Genomic DNA, 20,162 nt, shown 5'->3' on the forward strand with positions numbered 1-20,162 from the left:
CAAGCATAAAATATCTTCATTCCTATTTAGATGTCAATACTCTGAAGTTTTTTGAGTATACTGTGTTACCGGAGCCGCTTGCGAGCTTGGAACATCTTCCTTTTCTTAAGGCTCTTTCGGTTTGAATAACAATACAGTGATTGCTACAATGATTCCTGCTATTTTAGCCTTCATTTCTGAACAGATGATCTCTGAAACTCTAAATTGCTATGCAAATGAATTAATAAATAGTGGTAAATGTTTCATTTCTTACACATGGAAAAATCTTTCATGTGCTTACCAGTTTTCAGGATCAAAACCTTAAAGCTTACAAAGAAAGGGGAAGTGTCTCAGAACGAATTTAATCTTGCAATGAATTTTCAGGGCTTTCAGCCTTTGTTCAGATGGGATCCCCAGAAGGGTGCAGCCCTGCGCCGTATCAGAAGGCATCTCCAAATAGCCAGGCTTTTTTAAATTGTTTTTAATTTGTTTGAGCTTAGAAGTCTGGAACAACTGCCACTGATAGTCCATCAACTATACTGGAAAATTAATACTGTGCAGCATCCTGAATAGTGACCCTATTTGAATGGACATTGTTTGTCGGCAGCGATCCATGACAGTATTAACTTCTAACAGGATCAGTGGCTCTCAGACTGAGCACGGCGGACAGTTTGAAGCAGGCCAATAGGCAATTGTTACAGTGCCCACGCTGACAGCTCTATGCTCAGTGTGGCTGACAGTGCAAACTGCCCTTCTGGAGGTGGGGGGAGGTGTATGTAAACACGGGGTTTAATTAGATCTATATTAGGACCCACTTTTCACCTCATCTCTCGTCACTAATATGTAGCAGACCGGCTGTAAGCTTGCTATTATTTCTCCGTTAGGGTCTATGATCCTCAGCCATGTGCATGTAGAGATAGCACAGGTGAGGCCCACCTGAGAGCACTGCTGGGACTGAGGGGGCTGTACCACAGTTACCTGCTCGAACCGATCGACCTGCTCACGTCTGGAAAACAAATAAGTGACTGAGGAACTTTGCTATGTGTCTGACGCTGACTTCACCTGTTGTGTCATACAGCTAAAGCGGGAGATCAGAGGCTGGTGAAAAGCCCAGTTACAGCCATTAATTGGCCTCAGACAGAGCGGAAGCCAAAGAGATTGTCCCAAGCTCCTGACTAACGGCACCATCAGCCGTTTGTGGTGACAACCTATAAAGAAAATAATGCGCAGTGGGGACAGTAACCCCTTGGGGGTGAGGTGGCCCATCCAGAAATGCACGGTGGTGTAGAAGAGGTGGCATCAATGGATAAGAGAGCCAGGCCACCGCCCTCGTGAAGGGTCAGCGCAAGTGTCCCCTCCCCTGGGGGTGTCCTGGGTGCTGCTGCTCTGCACTGGGCCAGGGCCAGGGAGCTCGCTTGAGAAGAGGGTGTTGTGTGTGTCACAGAAAAAGATTCTTAGAATAGAAATGGCTTTCCACCCATCATACCTGTCCTGCTTATTAAGTTCTAAGCTGTGTGTCAGTGATTGGTGTGGTCGGGTCCTTCTGGCCACGCCAGCTAAATTCTCCCGTGACAAGAAATCAAGGAGGAAAGGCTTACCTTAAAAAATACAAGATATGAAGGCAAAGCTAGGACCTAAATTATGTGAGGATGAAACTAAGAGCAGCAAAACAGGTAATACTGCTATATCAGAAGATATTTCCAAGGATTTCATTAAATCCTCTACTTTCCTATGAACAGGGTGTGAAATCCTTCTCTACAACACATCTCTTTGTTGAACTGTTTTCACAAAACCATAACTAAATATCAAATAAAACAAAATGCCAAATATTATAGTAAATACATAATTCTTAAGCAATTGAAGCCCTTCAAACTGCATAATAAAATTAAATCAAATCAACTGTGACTTTCCAAATTTTGCATATTTGCCAGGAAGCTGAAAAACCCTCGTCAATGTTGCATGCTTTTACTTTTAACAGCTGGGAGGAAGGCGTGGTGATTTGGACTGGGACTCTCAGCTTAAGATACACTTTTTCTCAGTGACAGTTACCTAGTTAAAATTTATTATCAGACATGAGTAGTAGGTAAGTGTTTCAAGACTTTCAGTGCTTATCCTCTGTGGCACTGATTATTTGTAATTCTGTGGAATGTGTGTGTCTATCACTGCAGATTTTCTGCGTCGTACCCAGTTCACTTCCATTCTTCCAGCTTGAGCCTGGTATGTTCAGAACTGAATATGGAAGATGTTGGAAAAAATAAATTTAAAATGTTTTATTAGACCTTAAATATTCGCTGCATTTCAATTTACTTATGTATTCAAGATATTGCAGAGAAAAGCACTTCTAAAATCCTCATCATTTTTTATACAACAGAAAGAGAGGTGGAGAAGATAGAAACAGGAATTTATATCTACTGGCACTGAAGACAAATAGCAGCAATAGAGGCTCTTTAATTTTGTCTCCACCATAGCATAATCAGGGTTCTTTGGGGAGTGACATGCTAATATTCCTTTTTTTTTTTTTTTCAATTGATCAATGCTATAGTATCTGATTGTCTGGGAGAATTCCACTTCTCAGGGTGATTTTGCAGAGGAACATTTGAGAATGTATATCGATGATTGTTGTATTTAATTATGTGGCAACTCATCTCAAACACGATGCTGAAGCACAAAAGAAATAGTTCCGTGCAGTTAGTGTCACAAAAACCAACATCCTGACTACAAAATCACCTCTCCCAGTCTGGTAAAGGGCATTTATTACTGTTACCTATTTATTTATGACATGCGAAAGCCCTAGAAATGCCTTCAGGATCAGTCCCCAGTTAGGCATGGGTTGTACAGACAGATAAGAGTAAGACAATTCCTTCCTCCATAGGATTTACAATTTATTATCTGCAAATTCTGAGCCTCTTGACAAGAGGAAGTCTCTAAGATTCTCAGGAAGAACTACGGATCTAGTGATGACATTGCTGAAATCCTGAACATGAGTTAATCGGAGTATCAGTTATGTTAATATTATAGTATATTTTAAGGATGACAAATAAATGAACAGACCTATAGTTTTCTGGGTCCAAAATACTCAACCGTGTCACCAATAAGGGAAAGTAGACAGAAATTTGCAGATATATGTTGAAATTGAAAATGTGCTTGTGTGCCCAACCTCAAGACGCCAGCTGTCCTTTTATACACGTGATGTTAAAATTTAAACAGGAGATTTTTATTCTGGCTACATGCATTTATAAAGAAAGATCTTCTTTTACTTTTAGTCAAGGCTCGGGTTTAGCCTTTTTAGATTTTATATAGATTTTATATAGAATCCAGTGTTATTGGAAAGTGTTCCAGTGACTTCACTGAAGTATGGATTATTCTCAGCATGGTTATGCTCTAGCTAATGTGACCTGTTCCATTCCTTAACTCTGGAAGAATATTGCTTTCTGTTTTTCTGATGAAGGCTGGGTTAACTACTTATTGAGGGAAGGAATAGATTGTGGCTGTGAACTGGAGAAAAAACAGTTAATCCTCTTTAATTGGTTCTTACTCGCATAGGAGCAAATTACTTGAAGTCAGTTTTTGAAAGTTCCTCTCAATGCTGTTCTTGAAATCTCATTCCCAGTGTTTGGACACAACACAATGCATACCAATAAAAACTATTGCAGCTATTTTTACTTTTTAATTGAAATGAAAACACAATTCTCAAATTTTCAAATCTATTTTAAAATGGAGTATATATTACTTGAAGAGTGTTTCGCCAGAAGACCGAGAAATGATTATTTGAGTCTGTCCATCTGGAGTTTTCCCTTTGATTGCAAAGGAAGTTCAGTTAATTCCTTAATACATAATATTTTCTTTCATAGAACATCTGCAATTGAGTCATGTAATCTACTCTCCCAGTAATCGAGGGTTGTTTCCCTACAGCAAATGCAGTAGTTAGCTTAAAGTATCACAAAAATTTTTCACCTGTTCTGAAATGCTCCTCAGGACTGTTTTCAAGCTTTACACATCACATCACATTGATTTTATCATTTTATTGAGTAACTTTGTGAAAAGAAAAAAATCAACCTTCCCGAGTTCCCTGAGGTTTAACTCACATTCGTTATAAACGTATTCTGTTTGCAATCCTGCTATTCACAAGAGAGTTATAATTTCTTTATATGTGTTCCATTACTTAATGGAATAAAACTTGGATTTAACTGATCCTAACTACCTGTATTTCTTCTTTACAAATCAGTATCAGATTGGCTTCTCATAGGTGTCTCCTCTTCAACGATTTTCCAAAAATAGACACACTGGGGCCCAGCGCACGCTGGGGTTGTGCTCTTCAGCAGGGCAACCCCCATCAGTTGTGTTGCACTGTTGAAGGCTCTTCTGCCTCAGGGAACCTCTGCACACTGAAAATTTGGGGCAAACGCAGCCACAGGGTGGGCATTTTTCTGACCCACACATCACCTCCGAGAAAGGCTTTCTCTCCCTGTTCTGATGGACGTAGCAGAAATTGTGTTGTGAAGTTCATGACAACATTAAAATCAGCCCTTGGAAAGTAACAGAACAGGCATAAGATTTCTGGGACAATTGATCCATAGGCATGGAAGTGGGAAATAGATTCTGTCCCAGCCTTTGCCTCGCTGCCCGTGATTGATGGAGATCACTGGAGATCACCTGTTGTGCCCAGCCCTGGCCAAGCATGCTCACTTTCTAAACCTCCAACACAAGTCTCAGACCCGGATTTGTGGCATTTTTGGTGTCAATGGACGAGAGGAAACGCCCTTGAGCTGCACCACGGGAGGTTTGGGTTGGACATGAGGGAAAATGCCTTTATGTGAGAGCAGTGAAGCCCTGGCAGAGGCTCCAGGGCAGTGGGGGATTCTCCACCCCTGGGGGTTCCAGACCGAGCGTAGTTGACACTTTGGGATGTTCCGTGCACGGGGCTGGGTTGGGGAAACCCAGAGGCTTTTCCAGCCTTAATGTTTCTGTGATTGGGTGTCTGAGGGGCCAATCCATGGACTTTCTCAGTGTTTGATGAGCCAAGACCATGAGCCTCTGATGTGTTCGGAGCTCTGTGAGAAAGGGCTTGGCCAGGAGACCAGCGGTGGCAAGAGCTGTGGGACTGGTGCGCAGGAAACATCAGTAGGAAACGGGTTCCCTTTTTATTGATAATGGTGGTGGAGTTGGGTATCAGTGAGCAAAGGAGGAGGACAGAGGTGACCATGCAGTAAAAGTCCCTCTTCAGGCTTGGGATGTTCAGCCAGATATGGAAATGGCTGGGGTGTGGGACTCATCTGGGACGATTTCCCTGGGGCAGCTTTCTCACAGTCTCCAGGGAACATAGCACAGACCGGGTCCATCTCTTTCGCCCCGTTGGTCCTTCCTTCCTTCACCATCACACCTGGCTCTGCACCGTGAGCACCTGCTGGGTGCCCTCACCCTGCACGCTCACAGCTCAGCTCCACACTGGTGTTTTCCTCTCCTGGGCTCTTTCCAGCCCAGCCTCTCCCCACCTCCTGTCCTCTCCAACAGCCCAGAGCAATCAAGCAGCCCAGTCTGGGCTGGTCCCATGGCACTGCCCATCAAATGGGGCTGCAAAGCTCTGGCCATCCAACCACAGCCACAGCCCCTCCGAAGGGCACAGCAGCTCCCGAGAGGCAGAGAGGGGTCTCACCGTGCCCATCACCCCCCAGCGGTGCACACACATCCTGCGTGTGCTGGAGAAGGTACAGTCACAGCAGCACAGCACAATTCTACTGATCACAGCAATGCAAGAAGTTACAGTTATAGAGTGCACAGAGCAACGTGATACGGATCATCCATGGGGCACTGATTTTGTTTCAGCCCTGCTGATCGGGGCCTGTCACTTTGGATGCCGGTATCCAAGCTGGACACGAGGACCCCTTATCCTGTCAGTGATGCAGAGAAGGGAGGGGGACATAGCTGGCTGGCACTCTGCAAGGCAGTGCATTTTCACCATCCCAGGCTCTGCCCCCTGCTGCCAGGGACAGCCTCTGCTGGCTCCTTGTCCCACTGCCGTTATGGGGGACCGAACGCAATGACTGTGTCTTCTCTCACTGCCCTCACAGAAATCATAGTACTCAAAGGCCTCAGAAATGGCTTCAGGAACCTCTGCCCAGGTTATCCTATCCCGCCACCACATCCAGACTCTGGCTGTCCACTCCGCCTGAGGTTTGCAGTAGCATTTTTATTTCCAGCAGATCCATTTCAAGTACAGGCTGGTCGCTACCACTTAGAGGAGTCCTGCCTGGGCTCTGATGTGCCACATTTTCTTCAGTTCTGCAGAGGCTGATGGGACTCTTGACTCCTCCAGGCAGAAGCAGCTCCTGGCACCTTCTCACACAGTTCAGGAGGTCCATCCTGTCCCCTGCTGCTGGCTGGGGAGAAGAAGGCAGTGCAGGAGGGCACAACACCACCTCTGCTCGAAGAGATGCATCCAAGGAACCACAGGTGCTCTAGCTTCCAGCCCTTCCTTCTGCTCTTCCCAACCTGCTGGATGGCTAGCAGGGCAGTGTGGCTGCAAGAGAAAGGACAAAGTTGGTCTCACGGCCTGAGACCCATCCTGTCCCAGCCCTGCCCTGTCCCTGGCCAGGGGAAACGCGAGGCTGCTGTATCTCGCCCCATCCTGGCTCAGGGCCAGGATCCTTGACTGAGTGTTGACTTTCTGCCCTGAAACTGCACCAGAACATAGCAGGAACTCCCCACACTTACAGCTGCACAGAGATCTTCACAGGCACATACACCTGCTTCCTCCTTGAGACCTGCCTTTGCTCCACCTCAGTCCTGGGGAGGTATGACAAACTCCACCTGGCAGGCCACACGTGTCCATAGAGCAGTGTCTGAGGCGCGGTCGGCTTTGGGCGCAGGTGGACTTCCCTTGTGCATGCGCTCCTCCTGGCGGCGGTGGTTGACTTGGGGTCCTGCCCTTCAGCAGGGACTTCCCCACAATTTGCAGTGCCACACTGAAAATACAGAGCAAGCAGAGTTTGAGCTCTGTCAGATACACCAACATCTCCTCAGCAAGCACAGCTTGTGAGTTGTGCACCTGCCCCTGCAGCAGAAGGGGGTTGTGCAGTGTAACTGTGTCACTTGCTCCTTGCCTTCTCCCACACAGAGAGAGGAGCTCGGGATGCTCAGGACTGGGCCTGATTTTCATCATTTGACATGAACATCTCCTGCGGAGCTCCCCACTGACAAGGACTATCTGGTGGTCACCCTGGAGGGCCTGGGGCTGCAGGGAGCTTTATCGCTGGGGCACAGAGTGAAAAGAGACAGGGATGTGGGAGAAAAGCTATTGCCTGCAGGAAAAACTCCACCTCCTCCTGCCCAGTAGAGTATTGTGATACCCAAAAACCAGAGACGACTTCACTTCAATTTAAAGAGGGAGAGAAGATCCTCCAGTCCTGAAACAGGACAGCCCACAGGAGAGTGTGAAAAAAACCCAAAGCACATTTGTCCTTACGTGAGAAAATGCCCAGCCTAGGAAACATGTCCAGAGAGCCAAAACAGTCAACATGCCCATGAAAAAAATCCCCTGCTCCCCCAGGACAAAAGGACAGCATCTGTACATTTCTACAAGCATCTCACCTGTCTGCTGGCTTATATACACCCTTCCACAAGTCCATTTCAAATTGATTAGATATCTTGGGCCAAAACCTCCCTTGATTAACGAAGATTTTCTCAGAAAGACACCCTGCAAGAGAAAAGTTGCTCTTCAGCGTAAGGGTGGACTGGAGCCATTTTTGTCTCCCTCCAGCACAAACCATTCTGTAAACAAAAAAAGCCTCCGCAAGATACATTGGGAACAGCGCACGCTGGGGTTGTGTTCTTCAGCAGGGCAACCGCCATCAGTTGTGTTGTGCTGCTGAAGGCTCTTCTGCCTCAGGGAACCTCTGCACACTGATTTGGGGCAAACGCAGCCACAGGGTGGGCATTTTTCTGACCCACATATCTCCTCCGAGAAAGGCTTTCCTTCCAGGCTCTAATGGACATAGCAGAAATTGGCAAGCCTCTCTCAGGACCCATGCATTACTTTGTCTTCTTTCTGCACCCCCTTACCTCTGCCATGTTCATCAGGCTTTCCTGGAGGCATCTTGGGAGGCCTCGGAGTCAGATGGGGCATCCACAATAACTCTGACCTGTAAATGGAAGACAACAAACATGAAGCGGACATACAACTTTCACCAAAACATGCTGAATGCTTGTCATCCTCCCAGAAAATGCCCACCACGGGAACATGTCCAAAGAGCCCTCCAGAGCTGATAAAGTCAGCGTGTCCAAAATATACATCTCACTCCCCCTAGGACAAGAGCCTGCTCCTGCCCTTATGGCTTCTCCACATTTCTCACCTTTCTGGGGGCTTCCCTGTCAGACCTGACACACCCTTCTCCTCTTCTGCCCTCCTGTCACGTGAAGTCCTGGAAGAAAACTTCCTTCCAGGATGGAGACTCTTCTCAGGATGACTCCCTGCAAGTGAGACACAAGAAATGCCCTCAGACCACGGACACCTTGGGGCAGCTCACACCACAGGAACAAGCAGAATAGCTCAGTCCTGTGGGGAAAACATCGGTGCCAGCACTCCTGATTCTGTTGGAGTCTCATTACTGGTTAGGTCTTCAGTGGCTGTAAACCCTCTGTCTCCTCCATCTCCACAGGCCAGGAGCAGGAATTTCTCTCCTGCACTATGCGTTGCCCAGTATTCCCTCGCTCTAAAACACCTTCTGAAAGGCAAGGCTTGGCAGGAAAAGCCGGAGGCCTCACAGAGCCTGTTTGGGGCCAGCACCTTCTCCCAAGGGAAGAGATCCTGGGGTGCCTGCCTTGCTTTTGCAGACACGCCCGCTCCTTTGTGCACTGTCACCCCAAAGACGCCGTTTCCCAGGACGCTGTGAGAAATGCCAAAAGAAGGCACTGAGCTCCCACTTCCAAGGTGGCTGTGGCCGTGCCGCATATGCCCCGCAGTAGTTGACAATCTTTCCAACACAGCCTTCCTCAGCAACATAAATCAAACCAGGAGGAAAGCCCGTGATAGAGCAGCTGTCCCTTTCCTTCCCCTGACAGAAGGAAGTGCTGTTCAGCGTGAGGGTGGACTGAAGCTGTTATTGTCCCCCTCCAGCACAAACCACTACGTCAACGAAAAAAGCCTCTGCAAGACACCTTAGGGACCAGCGCACGCTGGGGTTGTTCTTCAGCAGGGCAACCCCCATCAGTGACCTTCTGCTGTTGAAGGCTCTTCTGCCTCAGAGAACCTCTGCAGACTGAATATTTGGGGCAAACGCAGCTACAGGGTGGGCATTTTTCTGACCCACACATCACCTCCGAGAAAGGCTTTCCTTCCAGGCTCTGATAGACGTAGGAGAAATTGGCAAGCCTCTGTCAGGGCCCATGCATTACTTTGTCTTCTTTCTCCCTCCCCTTACCTCTGCCTTGTTCATCAGGCTTTCCTGGAGGCATCTTGGGAGGCCTCGGAGTCAGATGGGGCATCCACAATAACTCTGACCTGTAAATGGAAGACAACAAACATGAAGCGGACATACAACTTTCACCAAAACATGCTGAATGCTTGTCATCCTCCCAGAAAATGCCCACCACGGGAACACGTCCAAAGAGCCCTCCAGAGCTGATAAAGTCAGCGTGTCCAAAATATACATCTCACTCCCCCTACGACGAGAGCCTGCTCCTGCCCTTGTGGCTTTTCCACGTTTCTCACCTTTCTGGGGGCTTCCCTGTCAGACCTGACACACCCTTCTCCTCTTCTGCCCTCCTGTCACGTGAAGTCCTGGAAGAAATCTTCCTTCCAGGATGGAGACTCTTCTCAGGATGACTCCCTGCAAGCGAGATGCAAGAAATGCCCTCAGACCAGAGCCACTTTGGGGCAGCTCACACCACAGGAATAAGCAGAGCAGTCAGTCCTGTGGGGAAAACATCGGTGCCAGCACTCCTGATTCTGTTGGAGTCTCATTACTGGTTAGGTCGTAGGTGGCTGCAAACCCTTCATCTCCTCCATCTCCACAAGTCAGGAGCACAACTTTCTCTCCTGCGCTGTGCATTGCCTCGTATTCCCTTGGCCTAAAACACCTTCTGAAAGGCAAGGCTTGGCAGGAAAAGCCGGAGGCCTCACAGAGCCTGTTTGGGGCCAGCACCTTCTCCCAAGGGAAGAGATCCTGGGGTGCCTGCCTTGTTTTCGCAGACACGCCTGCTCCTTTGTGCACTGTCAGCCCAAAGACGCCGTTTCCCAGGAAGCTGTGAGCAATGCTAAAGAAGGCACTGAGCTCCCACTTCCAAGGTGCCCGTGGCCTTGCCGCATATGCATTAAGTTTTTGACAACCTTCCCAACACAGCCTTCCTCTGCAACATAAATCAACCAAGGAGGAAAGCCCGCGACAGAGAAGCCGTCCCTTTTGTTCTCCTGACAGAAGGAGGTGCTGTTCAGCGCGAGGGTGGACTGAAGCTGTTATTGTCTCCCTCCAGCACAAACCACTCCGTCAACGAAAAAAGCCTCTGCAAGACACCCTAGGGACCAGCACACGCTGGGGTTGTGTTCTTCAGCAGGGCAACCCCCATCAGCGGCCTTCTGCCGTTGAAGGCTCTTCTGCCTCTCTAGGCTAAATATTTGGGGGAAACACACCCACAGGGCAGGCATTTTTCAGACCCACACGTCACCTTCGAGAACGGCTTTCTTTCCATGCTCTAATGGACACAGCAGAAATTGGCAAGCCTCTGTCAGGGCCCATGCATTACTTTGTCTTCTTTCTCCCTCCCCTTACCTCTGCCTTGTTCATCAGGCTTTCCCGGAGACATCTCAGGAGGCCTCGGTGTCAGAGGAGGCACCTGTGATAACTCTGACCTGCAAACGGAAGATAACAAACAGGAAGCGGTCACGCAACTTTCGCCAAAACATGCTGAATGCTTGTCATCCTGCAAGAAAATGCCCACCACGGAAACATGTCCAAGGAGCCCTCCAGAGCAGATACGATCAGCGTGTCCAATCTAAACACCTCACTCCACTAAGGACAAGAGACCGCCCCTGCCCTTGTGGCTTTTCCACACCTCTCACCTTTCAGGGGTCTTAACTTCAAAGCGTGCCTCCACCTTCTCTTCAGGTTTCTGGGTGCGTAACGTCCTGATGGAATGCTTTCTTCCATTACGAACACTCTTCTCGGGATGACTCCCTGCAAGTGAGACGCAAGAAATTCCCTCAGACCAGGGACACTTTGGGGCAGCTCACACCAGAGCAATAAGCAGAGCAGTCAGTCCTGTGGGGAAAACATCGGTGCCACCACTCCTGATTCTGCGAACTCTCATTGCTGCTTAGGTCTCAGGTGGCTGCAGACCCTCTGTCTCCTCCATCTCCACTGGCCAGGAGCAGAACTTTCTCTCCTGCGCGATGCGTTGCCCAGTATTCCCTCGCCCTAAGACACCTTCTGAAATGCAGGGCTTGGCAGGAAAAGCTGAAGGCCTCACAGAGCCTCTTTGGGGCCAGCACCTTCTCCCGAGGAAAGAGATCCCAGGATGCCTGCCTTGCTCTCACAGACACGCTTGCTCCTTTGTGCAGCGTCAGCCCAAAGATACCGTTTCCCTGTAGGCTGTGAGCAATGCCAAAAGAAGGTGCAAAGCTCCCATCTCCAAGATGGTTGAGGCCTTGCTGCATATACCCCGCAGCTTTGGACTATCTTCCCAACACAGCCTTCGATAATCTTCCCAACACAGCCTTCCTCAGCAACATAAATCAAACCAGGAGGAAAGCCCGTGATAGAGCAGCCGTCCCTTTCCTTCCCCTGACAGAAGGAGGTGCTGTTCAGCGTGAGGGTGGACTGAAGCTGTTATTGTCTCCCTCCAGCACAAACCACTCCTTCAGCGAAAAAAAGCCTCTGCAAGACACCCTAGGGACCAGCGCACGCTGGGGTTGTGTTCTTTGGTAGGGCAACACCCATCAGTGGCCTTCTGCTGTTGAAGGCTCTTCTGCCTCTCTAGGCTAAATATCTGGGGGAAACACACCCACAGGGCAGGCATTTTTCAGACCCACACATCACCTTTGAGAAGGGCTTTCTTTCCATGCTCTAATGCACATAGCAGAAATTGGCAAGCCTCTGTCAGGACGCATGCATTACTTTGTCTTCTTTCTCCCTTTTTCTCACTTTTCTCGGGATGACTCCCTGCAAGTGAGACACAAGAAATGCCCTCAGACCACGGACACTTTGGGGCAGCTCACACCACAGGAATAAGCAGAGCAGTCAGTCCTGTGGGGAAAACATCGGTGCCACCACTCCTGATTCTGTTGGAGTCTCATTACTGGTTAGGTCGTAGGTGGCTGCAAACCCTTCATCTCCTCCATCTCCACTGGCCAGGAGCAGAACTTTCTCTCCTGCGCGATGCGTTGCCCAGCATTCCCTCGCCCTAAGACACCTTCTGAAATGCAGGGCTTGGCAGGAAAAGCTGAAGGCCTCACAGAGCCTCTTTGGGGCCAGCACCTTCTCCCGAGGAAAGAGAACCCAGGATGCCTGCCTTGCTCTCACAGACACGCTTGCTCCTTTGTGCAGCGTCAGCCCAAACATACAGTTTCCCTGTAGGCTGTGAGCAATGCCAAAAGAAGGTGCAAAGCTCCCATCTCCAAGATGGCCGAGGCCTTGCCGCATATGCCCCGCAGCTTTTGACTATCTTTCCAACTCAGCCTTCGATAATCTTCCCAACACAGCCTTCCTCAGCAACATAAATCAAACCAGGAGGAAAGCCCGTGATAGCACGCTGGGGTTGTGTTCTTCGGCAGGGCAACACCCATCAGTGGCCTTCTACTGTTGAAGGCTCTTCTGCCTCTCTAGGCTAAATATTTGGGGGAAATACACCCACAGGGCAGGCATTTTTCAGACCCACACGTCACCTTCGAGAACGGCTTTCTTTCCATGCTCTAATGGACACAGCAGAAATTGGCAAGCCTCTGTCAGGACCCATGCATTACTTTGTCTTCTTTCTCCCTCCCCTTACCTCTGCCTTGTTCATCAGGCTTTCCCGGAGACATCGCAGGAGGCCTCGGTGTCAGAGGAGGCACCTGCGATAACTCTGACCTGCAAACGGAAGATAACAAACAGGAAGCGGTCACGCAACTTTCGCCAAAACATGCTGAATGCTTGTCATCCTGCAAGAAAATGCCCACCATGGAAACATGTCCAAGGAGCCCTCCAGAGCAGATACGATCAGCGTGTCCAATCTAAACACCTCACTCCACTAAGGACAAGAGACCGCCCCTTCCCTTGTGGCTTCTCCACACCTCTCACCTTTCTGGGGGCTTAACTTCGAAGCGTGCCTCCACCTTCTCTTCAGGCTTCAGGACGGGTAACGTCCTGACAGAAAATTTCCTTCCAGGAGGAACACTGTCTTCGGGATGACTCCCTGCAAGCGAGACACAAGAAATGCCCTCAGACCAGGGACACTTTGGGGCAGCTCACACCAGAGGAATAAGCAGAGCAGTCAGTCCTGTGGGGAATTCATCAGTGCCAGCACTCCTGATTCTGCCAGAGTCTCACTGCTGGTTCGGACTTAGGTGGCTGCAAATCCTCCATCTCCTCCACCTCCACAGGTGAGGAGTACAACTTTCACTCCTCTAGTATTCCTTCAAAGAGAGAGCAGCAGTATGTTTGGCAAAATGTCTACATCAGTAAGCCGATGCCTCCATTTACACTTCCTTGGAGGGCTTAAATTTCTCTCACACAACTCAAGAGAATGCTCTGCAAGATGTGTTGCAGAGATATATGTATGAAGTGTGGAGGTGTCCTTCCACAAATCAAATTCAAATAGCAGCATTGCACATTTTTGGCATAGCCGTGGCTCCCATCCCTCAGGAGTAAGGAAGTCTTCAAGCCTGTGTCAGGTTTCATCCATTGCGTTACCTTTCTCTCGCTCCTCAACCATGTCTTCCTGCTGTTCCAACTGGAACTTCCAAGTGGGTAACAGCTGGTGAAACTCTTCACTGGAAAGAGATAGAAAGGCATGAGACTGACAGCAGTGTCTAACCAAACCCTGCTGTGCACTGGCAGCGCAGCCAGAACACACCAGCCCCTGTGAGATGTGCTGATTATCTGTCAGCACTACTGCAGACAGCACATCCAGGGGACCTGTCTTGTCCCGTCGAGCACAAGACCACCCCTTTGCTCCCATTTGCTTCTCTGACTCACTCAAGTGCATACCTCTTTGTACTCTCTTTTTCCCCTTTTGCCTTCCTGGCTCTTGTCAATTTGCCTGGTGAATGCCTCATTTGAGGATGTTGACACCGGCTACCAGGGGTTCCTACAACTGTGGAAGAAGACAGTTCTTCAGAAGAGCACTTTGTGGCCGCCCAGGCAAGAGGAGGTGCAGAGCTGCTCAGTCCCAGCTTGGCAGATGGACAGACTTTACCTTGTTTGTTCCCAGATCCCTTCATGAGAAAAAAGTCTTCAGCTGTTCTTCCAGGGGGGAGCTTAATCTCAAACCTGGGAAGAAGCAGACACAAGCTGGAAGAAAGGGCTTCACCCTCCCCTTGCTTCCAGTGACAGAGATGGCCAATAGTCACTTCAAGGTCTCCAGTTTCCTAAAGCAGCACATCCAGGCTGGTCACCACCTTGGAGGGCTCCATCAGGTAACTGTGTGACACAGCCAAGAGCCCTCTGGCTCCCTGGCAGTCCCTCCATGACGCGTGCTTGGGCTTTGTACAGAGCCAGCTCTGTCCCACAGCTCCTCAGTAGATCTGCTCAGCAGGGCTTGATCCCGGCCCAGAGATCTGCTGAGCCCCACAACCTCCGTTTGAGCCAGTAAGTCCCTCCTCTTCTGCCCCTTGCTCCAAGGACGAGGCATTCCGGAGAATTTTCACGCACTGGAGTCTCAGAAAGCCAGGGAAATGTTCCCAACAGGACTTGTCCAGGTCAGGTCTTTGACCAGCCCTGAAGAGACGCTTCCTGGGTACAAGTTAACACACAGGAAAACTGAGAAGCTGTCTTTTGAAAATCTTTTTGCCATCACCCTATCTGTGTCCTTAATCATGTGAGGAAGGTAACGTACAACCCCCTTTCCATGTGAATACAAGTGAGGGCAGTCAGAGTCAGGAAGGAGAGTAAGCACACGTGGAGGCAGCTGGGGACTCTTCCTTCAGGAAGGGATTCTTCAATAACCTTGGGAGCAGGCAAGGTCTGGCAGCACAGCCCTACCTCGCAAGAGCTGAGAAACCAAGCAAATGTACTCACATGGGCAGCACACGAATCCCCTGAGGACTCATGTGGAAAGCAGAAGAGTCATTGTCTGATATCACATTAATCCGCGTAAGTGGGTTCTGCAGAAGGGACAGAGACACAACAGATGAGGCCAAGGAAAGCAGCTCCTCCTTCACAAAGGCAGCAAGCCTTCCCACCAGTGTGGCCGCCTCAAGGAAACTCTCTCCTCCGCATGTCTGTCTCCACCAGCAGCCCTCCCTCAGCACAAACAAGAGCTGCACGGTTGTGCTACAAGACCTGCCATGGTCTTGCACACTTGCCCGAAGCAGCTGGGTGTGGAATTCCAGGTGAGATGGTTGTTTGGTTTGAGCCACAACAGCTCTTCTCCAGGCCTCTGTTACCAAGGCCACCAAATGCAAGCAGGGAGCTCTATGAAAACTCACATTGTATAAAGGCCTATCTTGGCAAAGTGGTAACACTGATGACAGCAGGCCAAGAAGAGCCAGCTCTCAAGCACTCAGAGACGACCCCGAAAGACTGGCAAGGAGCCCTGGAAAAAATCTTCCACTTACAGAGAGCATGCAGTTCAACACTGTTCCAGTGCCATCGATGGCAAGAAGAAAGTCTTTGTAGTAAGTCATTCTGAGGATATTATCTCGGCTCCTAAGGATACCTATGCCCTTGAAAACAAGGTCATAATCTTCTCCGAGCCCTGCACCCCAGGTGAAAAGCACCACCAGGTCATTCACGCATTCCTCCACCATCTTCTCAGAAACAGTTGTCTTCAGGGAGAGCTGAGAATAGTCCAGGGGGACGACTTGGAGGTCATCTGGAAAGCGGCAAAAGAGGACCAAAGTGAGGTGGGCAGCAGCTCCACAGGCCGAAGGAGCTCCCACCCCACCAGCGATCCTGTGCTCCAGGCATGTCTTGTTCAATCTCCTGGACAAAACTCAAAGCACTCCACAAACAGTGGTGTCACGTACAAAGCAATGGTTTCTTCCAAGCAGAATTAGCACAAAAAGATCACGGCCATTGAGTAGCAGCCTTCTGCTGGAAGAGGGGTCCAGATTCCATGGTGATGTGGAGGGTGACAGCTGCTGCAGCTGCGTCATGCTCAGGCTGTCAAAGACTGCACAACACCCTTGACAGTCAGCCTGGCCATCTCACCCCGTGCCCTGACAACTGCTTGGGAGACATTTTGGCTTTCAGTGGCACTGATCTAATGCAGATCTCGGATTTGGACAAGGTGAAGGTGTTCGCTTGCTCGCAGCCCAAGGCCGCTGCAATGGCAAGCCAAGGCTCCACGCTGCCGCCTTACCAGGAACGTCTCTGTTGGCATGGCTGATCCTCTGAGCCTGCATAACTCCCTCCAACAGATGAAATTTCGGTGCAAGCACATCCCCGTTCAATTTACTGTAGTGCTGTCTCAGCACGTAGAAAACACCAAGGCCATCTATTGCCACACCCTGAAAGCAGCAGAGAACAGAGGAGCAGAAGATGACATTTAGATGCACTAACAAATGAAGGACTCACTCCTAAGATATGTAGCAGGCAAAAGACAACCAAACACCTCAGAGCTATGTCAGGTCCAGGGGACGTTGGGCAATTGAGCAGGCCCCGAGAAGGGTCCCAGGCTGCTGGCTGAGCCTCTGCCCTGCAGCAGCAAGGGCTACAAGTGGCCAGAAAAGCTCAAAGTCTCTCTTCTCCTACAGACAAATTCCCTTTGTTGCACTCCTTGTCAAAGCAGCAGCTCTGTCCCACCTTTGTGCCCTGCTGAGCCATTTCCTCTGCTTTCCCAGGAGAGGTTGGACCCTTGCACTTTATGGTGGGGGGCTGCCTGCCAGCCGATTGTGGAAACCATTGCCAGGCACGTGAAGGACTAGAAAGTCATCAGGAGTTGTCAATATGGCTTCACCAATCTGATAATGGTCAGGAACCAATGGAGAACCCCAGAGTCAATTCTGGACATGTAGAGGTCGGCACGGGTCCAATCCTGTTCAATGTGACCATTCTTTCTCCAAGACACTGCAAATGGGATCCCAGGCAGAGAGGGGTGTTGAACTTGAGCCAAGACAGCTCTTCTCCAGGCCCCCTCTGTAGTCAAGTCCAGCAAATGCAAGCAAGGAGCTCCACAGAAAGCTGGCACTGGGGAAGGCTCTGCCTTGCTCGAGTGCTGTGCCAATGACAGCAGTCCATGAGAAGCCAGCTCCAGAGTCAGAGAATCATGAAATGGTTTGGGTTGGAAAGGACCTTAAAGATCATCCAGTTCCAATCCCGTGCCACGGGCAGGGACACCTCCCACTGGATCAAAGCCCCACCCAACCCGGCCTTGAACACCTCCAGGAATGGCACAGCCACAACTTCTCTGAGCAACCTGAGCCCAGGCCCTCTCCACCCTCCCAGGAAAATATTTCTCCCTAAGATCTCATTTCAATTTCCCCTCTTTCATCTAAAATCCATTCCCCATCATCCTCTCCCTGCACTCCCTGAACAAGAGCCCCTCCCCAGCTTTCCTGGAGCCCCTTTCTGTACTGGAAGCTGCTCTAAGGTCTTCCCAGAAGGGCCTCAGAAGGCTGGCAAGGACTTTCCAGACTGAGCTGGGGGGGCTGTCTGGGCTACTGCGAGCATCCAGGTACCAGGAGGAAGAGGAGGAAAGCCCCACCTTGTTCAGTGCAATCTGCTGCAGCATGTACTCAGACACAGTGTCCCAAACTCTTACGACTTCTGAAAAGCAAAAGAAAGACAAGTCAGGCTCTGAGCCAGCGGGGTCACCACCCCTCAGCCCCATCCCAGCCGCAGAGCTGATGGACACAGCTGAAATCAAACCTACGGCAGGAGCACGATGTTCAGGGTCCGGGGCTGTAGAGCCCGGCTCTTGGCTGGCTGCTGCCTCTCAGTCTCGGTGTGAGCCCAGAGGCAGAGTGGGGCAGCGTAAGGGGTTTGAGCATGTGCACCCCACTGTCTTAACCACCCATCAGCTCCAGGGTGGGGAAAGACAAGAAGCGCCAGTGGGGAAAATCAGAGGCTGCAGCTAGATGCCCAGCAGAGGATCTGTGCTCCACTGCTCAGAAGGAAAGCCTCTGATTTCCAACACAGGCATTGCAGGGGCTCCTAGAGACCCAAGGGAGGTGCACCATACCTCTGCCTTCCTCAGACAGCACCCTTCCTTCCCTTCCCTTCCCTTCCCTTCCCTTCCCTTCCCTTCACTCCCTTCCCCTTCCCCTTCCGATGCCCATCTCCAGGGTTGATCCTCTTCCTGGGGAACAGTCAGCATGGCCTCTGCCCCACCAGGAAGGCAGTGCTGTGCTCCTCAGGGGCTCTGACATCCCTGGGGCCTCCCTGACTGAGACAAATTGGGGTCCCTGAGGCAGTCCACAATTTTGGAATCTGGTATCCTATGCAGTAACAGAGCTGGAGGAGATCCTGAAGGCCTTACCTGCCAGGCTGAGCACTTTCAGTGCTGGGAATCTGATGAAGGGATACTTCATCATTTTGGCTGTGATTCCGACTAGGAAATGTCTTCCCCTGTTCCTCCTCCACTGCCCTTTGGGGAAGTGTGGCAGGACTGGGCACAGGTGGACTAAGGAAAGCTCCTGTCATTGTGATGTCAGATGTCCTCCAGGTGGTGTCACCAGATGTCCTCCTGCTGGGCAACCACCATCACCCCTGACCTGTAGGGGACCAGCAGTTGGTGTCTCCTGGCATTGGAGAGGCCAACTCTGCCACATCTGCTCCCCAGAGCCCCAGTGCCAGTGGGGATTGTTTGATTGCTTTAATGCGGCCATCAAAAGCCCTCGGCATCCAAGCCAAATTCGAATCCTAAAAGCCTCCTCCTTCAGTGACCACCAGCCTGGGGAAGAAATGCTTTTGCCTTTTGGCACCACCCTGCATGTGACTTGTCCCTCAATCTGCCTTCCACTCCTTGCCACATGTTGCTCCCTGTGCCTTGAACCCCTCCAGTCTTTCCAAGCCCCCTCGCTCCCCTCCCTGTGAGCTCCCATCACTCGCCAGCCCCACCCTGCACCCTCCTCCCAGCATGCTCAGATCTACCTCCCACCCCTCACCCGGGATCGCCCATGCCCTGCTGCATTCCTCTCTCTGGACACACAGCCCCGCGGGCAGAGCTTTCCTTGGTTTGACCCCTTATGGATGCTCTTCAGGGTCTGTTCTCATGTAGGGAAATGAGTTCCTCTCTGCTCAGTAGCAGGTTGAGCACTGGACACTTCCAAGCAGGGAGGTCTAACATGGAGCGTTGTAAGAGAGTGGACAGAGTACCTGTAAATGCTGACAAGCTTGTGGTTTTCCTTCGGTGCCACGATATTTCACAGTTTACGTGCTTAAAGCTTGCAGTTTAAGTCTTGCTGTGTGTTTTTTTTGGCAGAAGAATACAGGCGGAGGAGATGTCACTATCCCGACTTCTCACAGCTCGACCAGGAAAACGCAGTGAGTGAGAACAGTCACAAAGGGGATGATTTGTGGTAATGGAATGCGTTATCTGCATAGAGCAGTGCACACCCCCAGTGTAACACAGATGGTGGCGGGAATGGTAAGAAGGGTGGTTTGTGTGGTCAGGAAAACAGATGATACCTGAAAAGCTCTCTCTAATGTGGCCTATTCGTCTGGGGCAAAGGACACTGAGGGGAGATCTCACACATCACCTCCGAGAAAGGTGTGAGCAGATGGGTGATAAAAGTTGGATTTGGGGGGAGTTTGTAATGGGACTTGGGGTAAAACAATCCTATTTTGAGGGAGTTTGAGTGGAAATGCGAGAATGTTTGAGGGGAAAGAAATGGTTTGGGGTGTTTGTGGAAGGGATTTGCGGTGAAAGTCATCTTTTTGGGGGTTAATTGTGAGGAGAGTTGAGGTGAGAGTTGCATTTTGGGGGAATGTGGGGTAAAAAAATCCTATTTGGGGGACTTTGAAGGAAAATTTGAGAGGCATTTGAGGTGACAGCCTTGGTTTGGGGGAACTTGGGGAAGGGATTTGGGGGTTTTCTGAGGAGAATTGTGG

The 20,162-nt window shown here is 50.1% G+C and overlaps 1 protein-coding gene across 5 annotated transcripts; it reads right to left on the reverse strand.

Annotated features, from left to right (window-relative positions):
- Nucleotides 1–3,559: 3,559 nt before the first annotated feature.
- Nucleotides 3,560–19,999, reverse strand: LOC128849289 (uncharacterized). 5 transcript variants are annotated; one of them, XM_054050555.1, is made up of 21 exons: nt 19,428–19,999; nt 18,589–18,823; nt 17,815–17,876; nt 16,471–16,618; nt 15,725–15,981; nt 15,186–15,271; nt 14,365–14,438; nt 14,157–14,262; nt 13,860–13,939; nt 13,248–13,362; nt 12,958–13,037; nt 12,009–12,131; nt 11,033–11,147; nt 10,743–10,822; nt 9,686–9,803; nt 9,396–9,475; nt 8,328–8,445; nt 8,038–8,117; nt 7,567–7,672; nt 6,691–6,941; nt 3,560–6,496 (listed from the first exon to the last, which is right to left on the reverse strand). In XM_054050555.1, exons 2-20 carry the CDS (start codon nt 18,641–18,643, stop codon nt 6,707–6,709), a joined length of 2,118 nt encoding a protein of 705 aa, XP_053906530.1. In that variant the 5' UTR covers nt 18,644–18,823; nt 19,428–19,999; the 3' UTR covers nt 3,560–6,496; nt 6,691–6,706. The 5 variants fall into 5 exon arrangements, with proteins under 5 accessions (XP_053906530.1, XP_053906531.1, XP_053906532.1 ...); XM_054050556.1 differs by having other exon boundaries at nt 14,157–14,256; nt 19,428–19,997; XM_054050557.1 differs by lacking the exon at nt 18,589–18,823 and having other exon boundaries at nt 19,428–19,998.
- Between the last annotated feature and the right edge of the window lie 163 nt (nt 20,000–20,162).

Source organism: Cuculus canorus, chromosome 27, assembly GCF_017976375.1.
Source record: "Cuculus canorus isolate bCucCan1 chromosome 27, bCucCan1.pri, whole genome shotgun sequence".
Lineage (NCBI taxonomy): Eukaryota > Metazoa > Chordata > Aves > Cuculiformes > Cuculidae > Cuculus > Cuculus canorus.

Coding starts and splice junctions, on each gene's coding strand:
- LOC128849289 (XM_054050555.1), bottom strand. CDS start 18,643: ATGATGAAGTATCCCTTCATCAGATTCCCAGCACTGAAAGTGCTCAGC. Junction 15,272..15,724: donor TGTTGAACTGCATGCTCTCT/GTAAGTGGAAGA, acceptor TCCCTTCTGCAG/AACCCACTTACGCGGATTAA. Junction 12,132..12,957: donor GCCTGATGAACAAGGCAGAG/GTAAGGGGAGGG, acceptor TCTCACTTGCAG/GGAGTCATCCCGAGAAAAGT.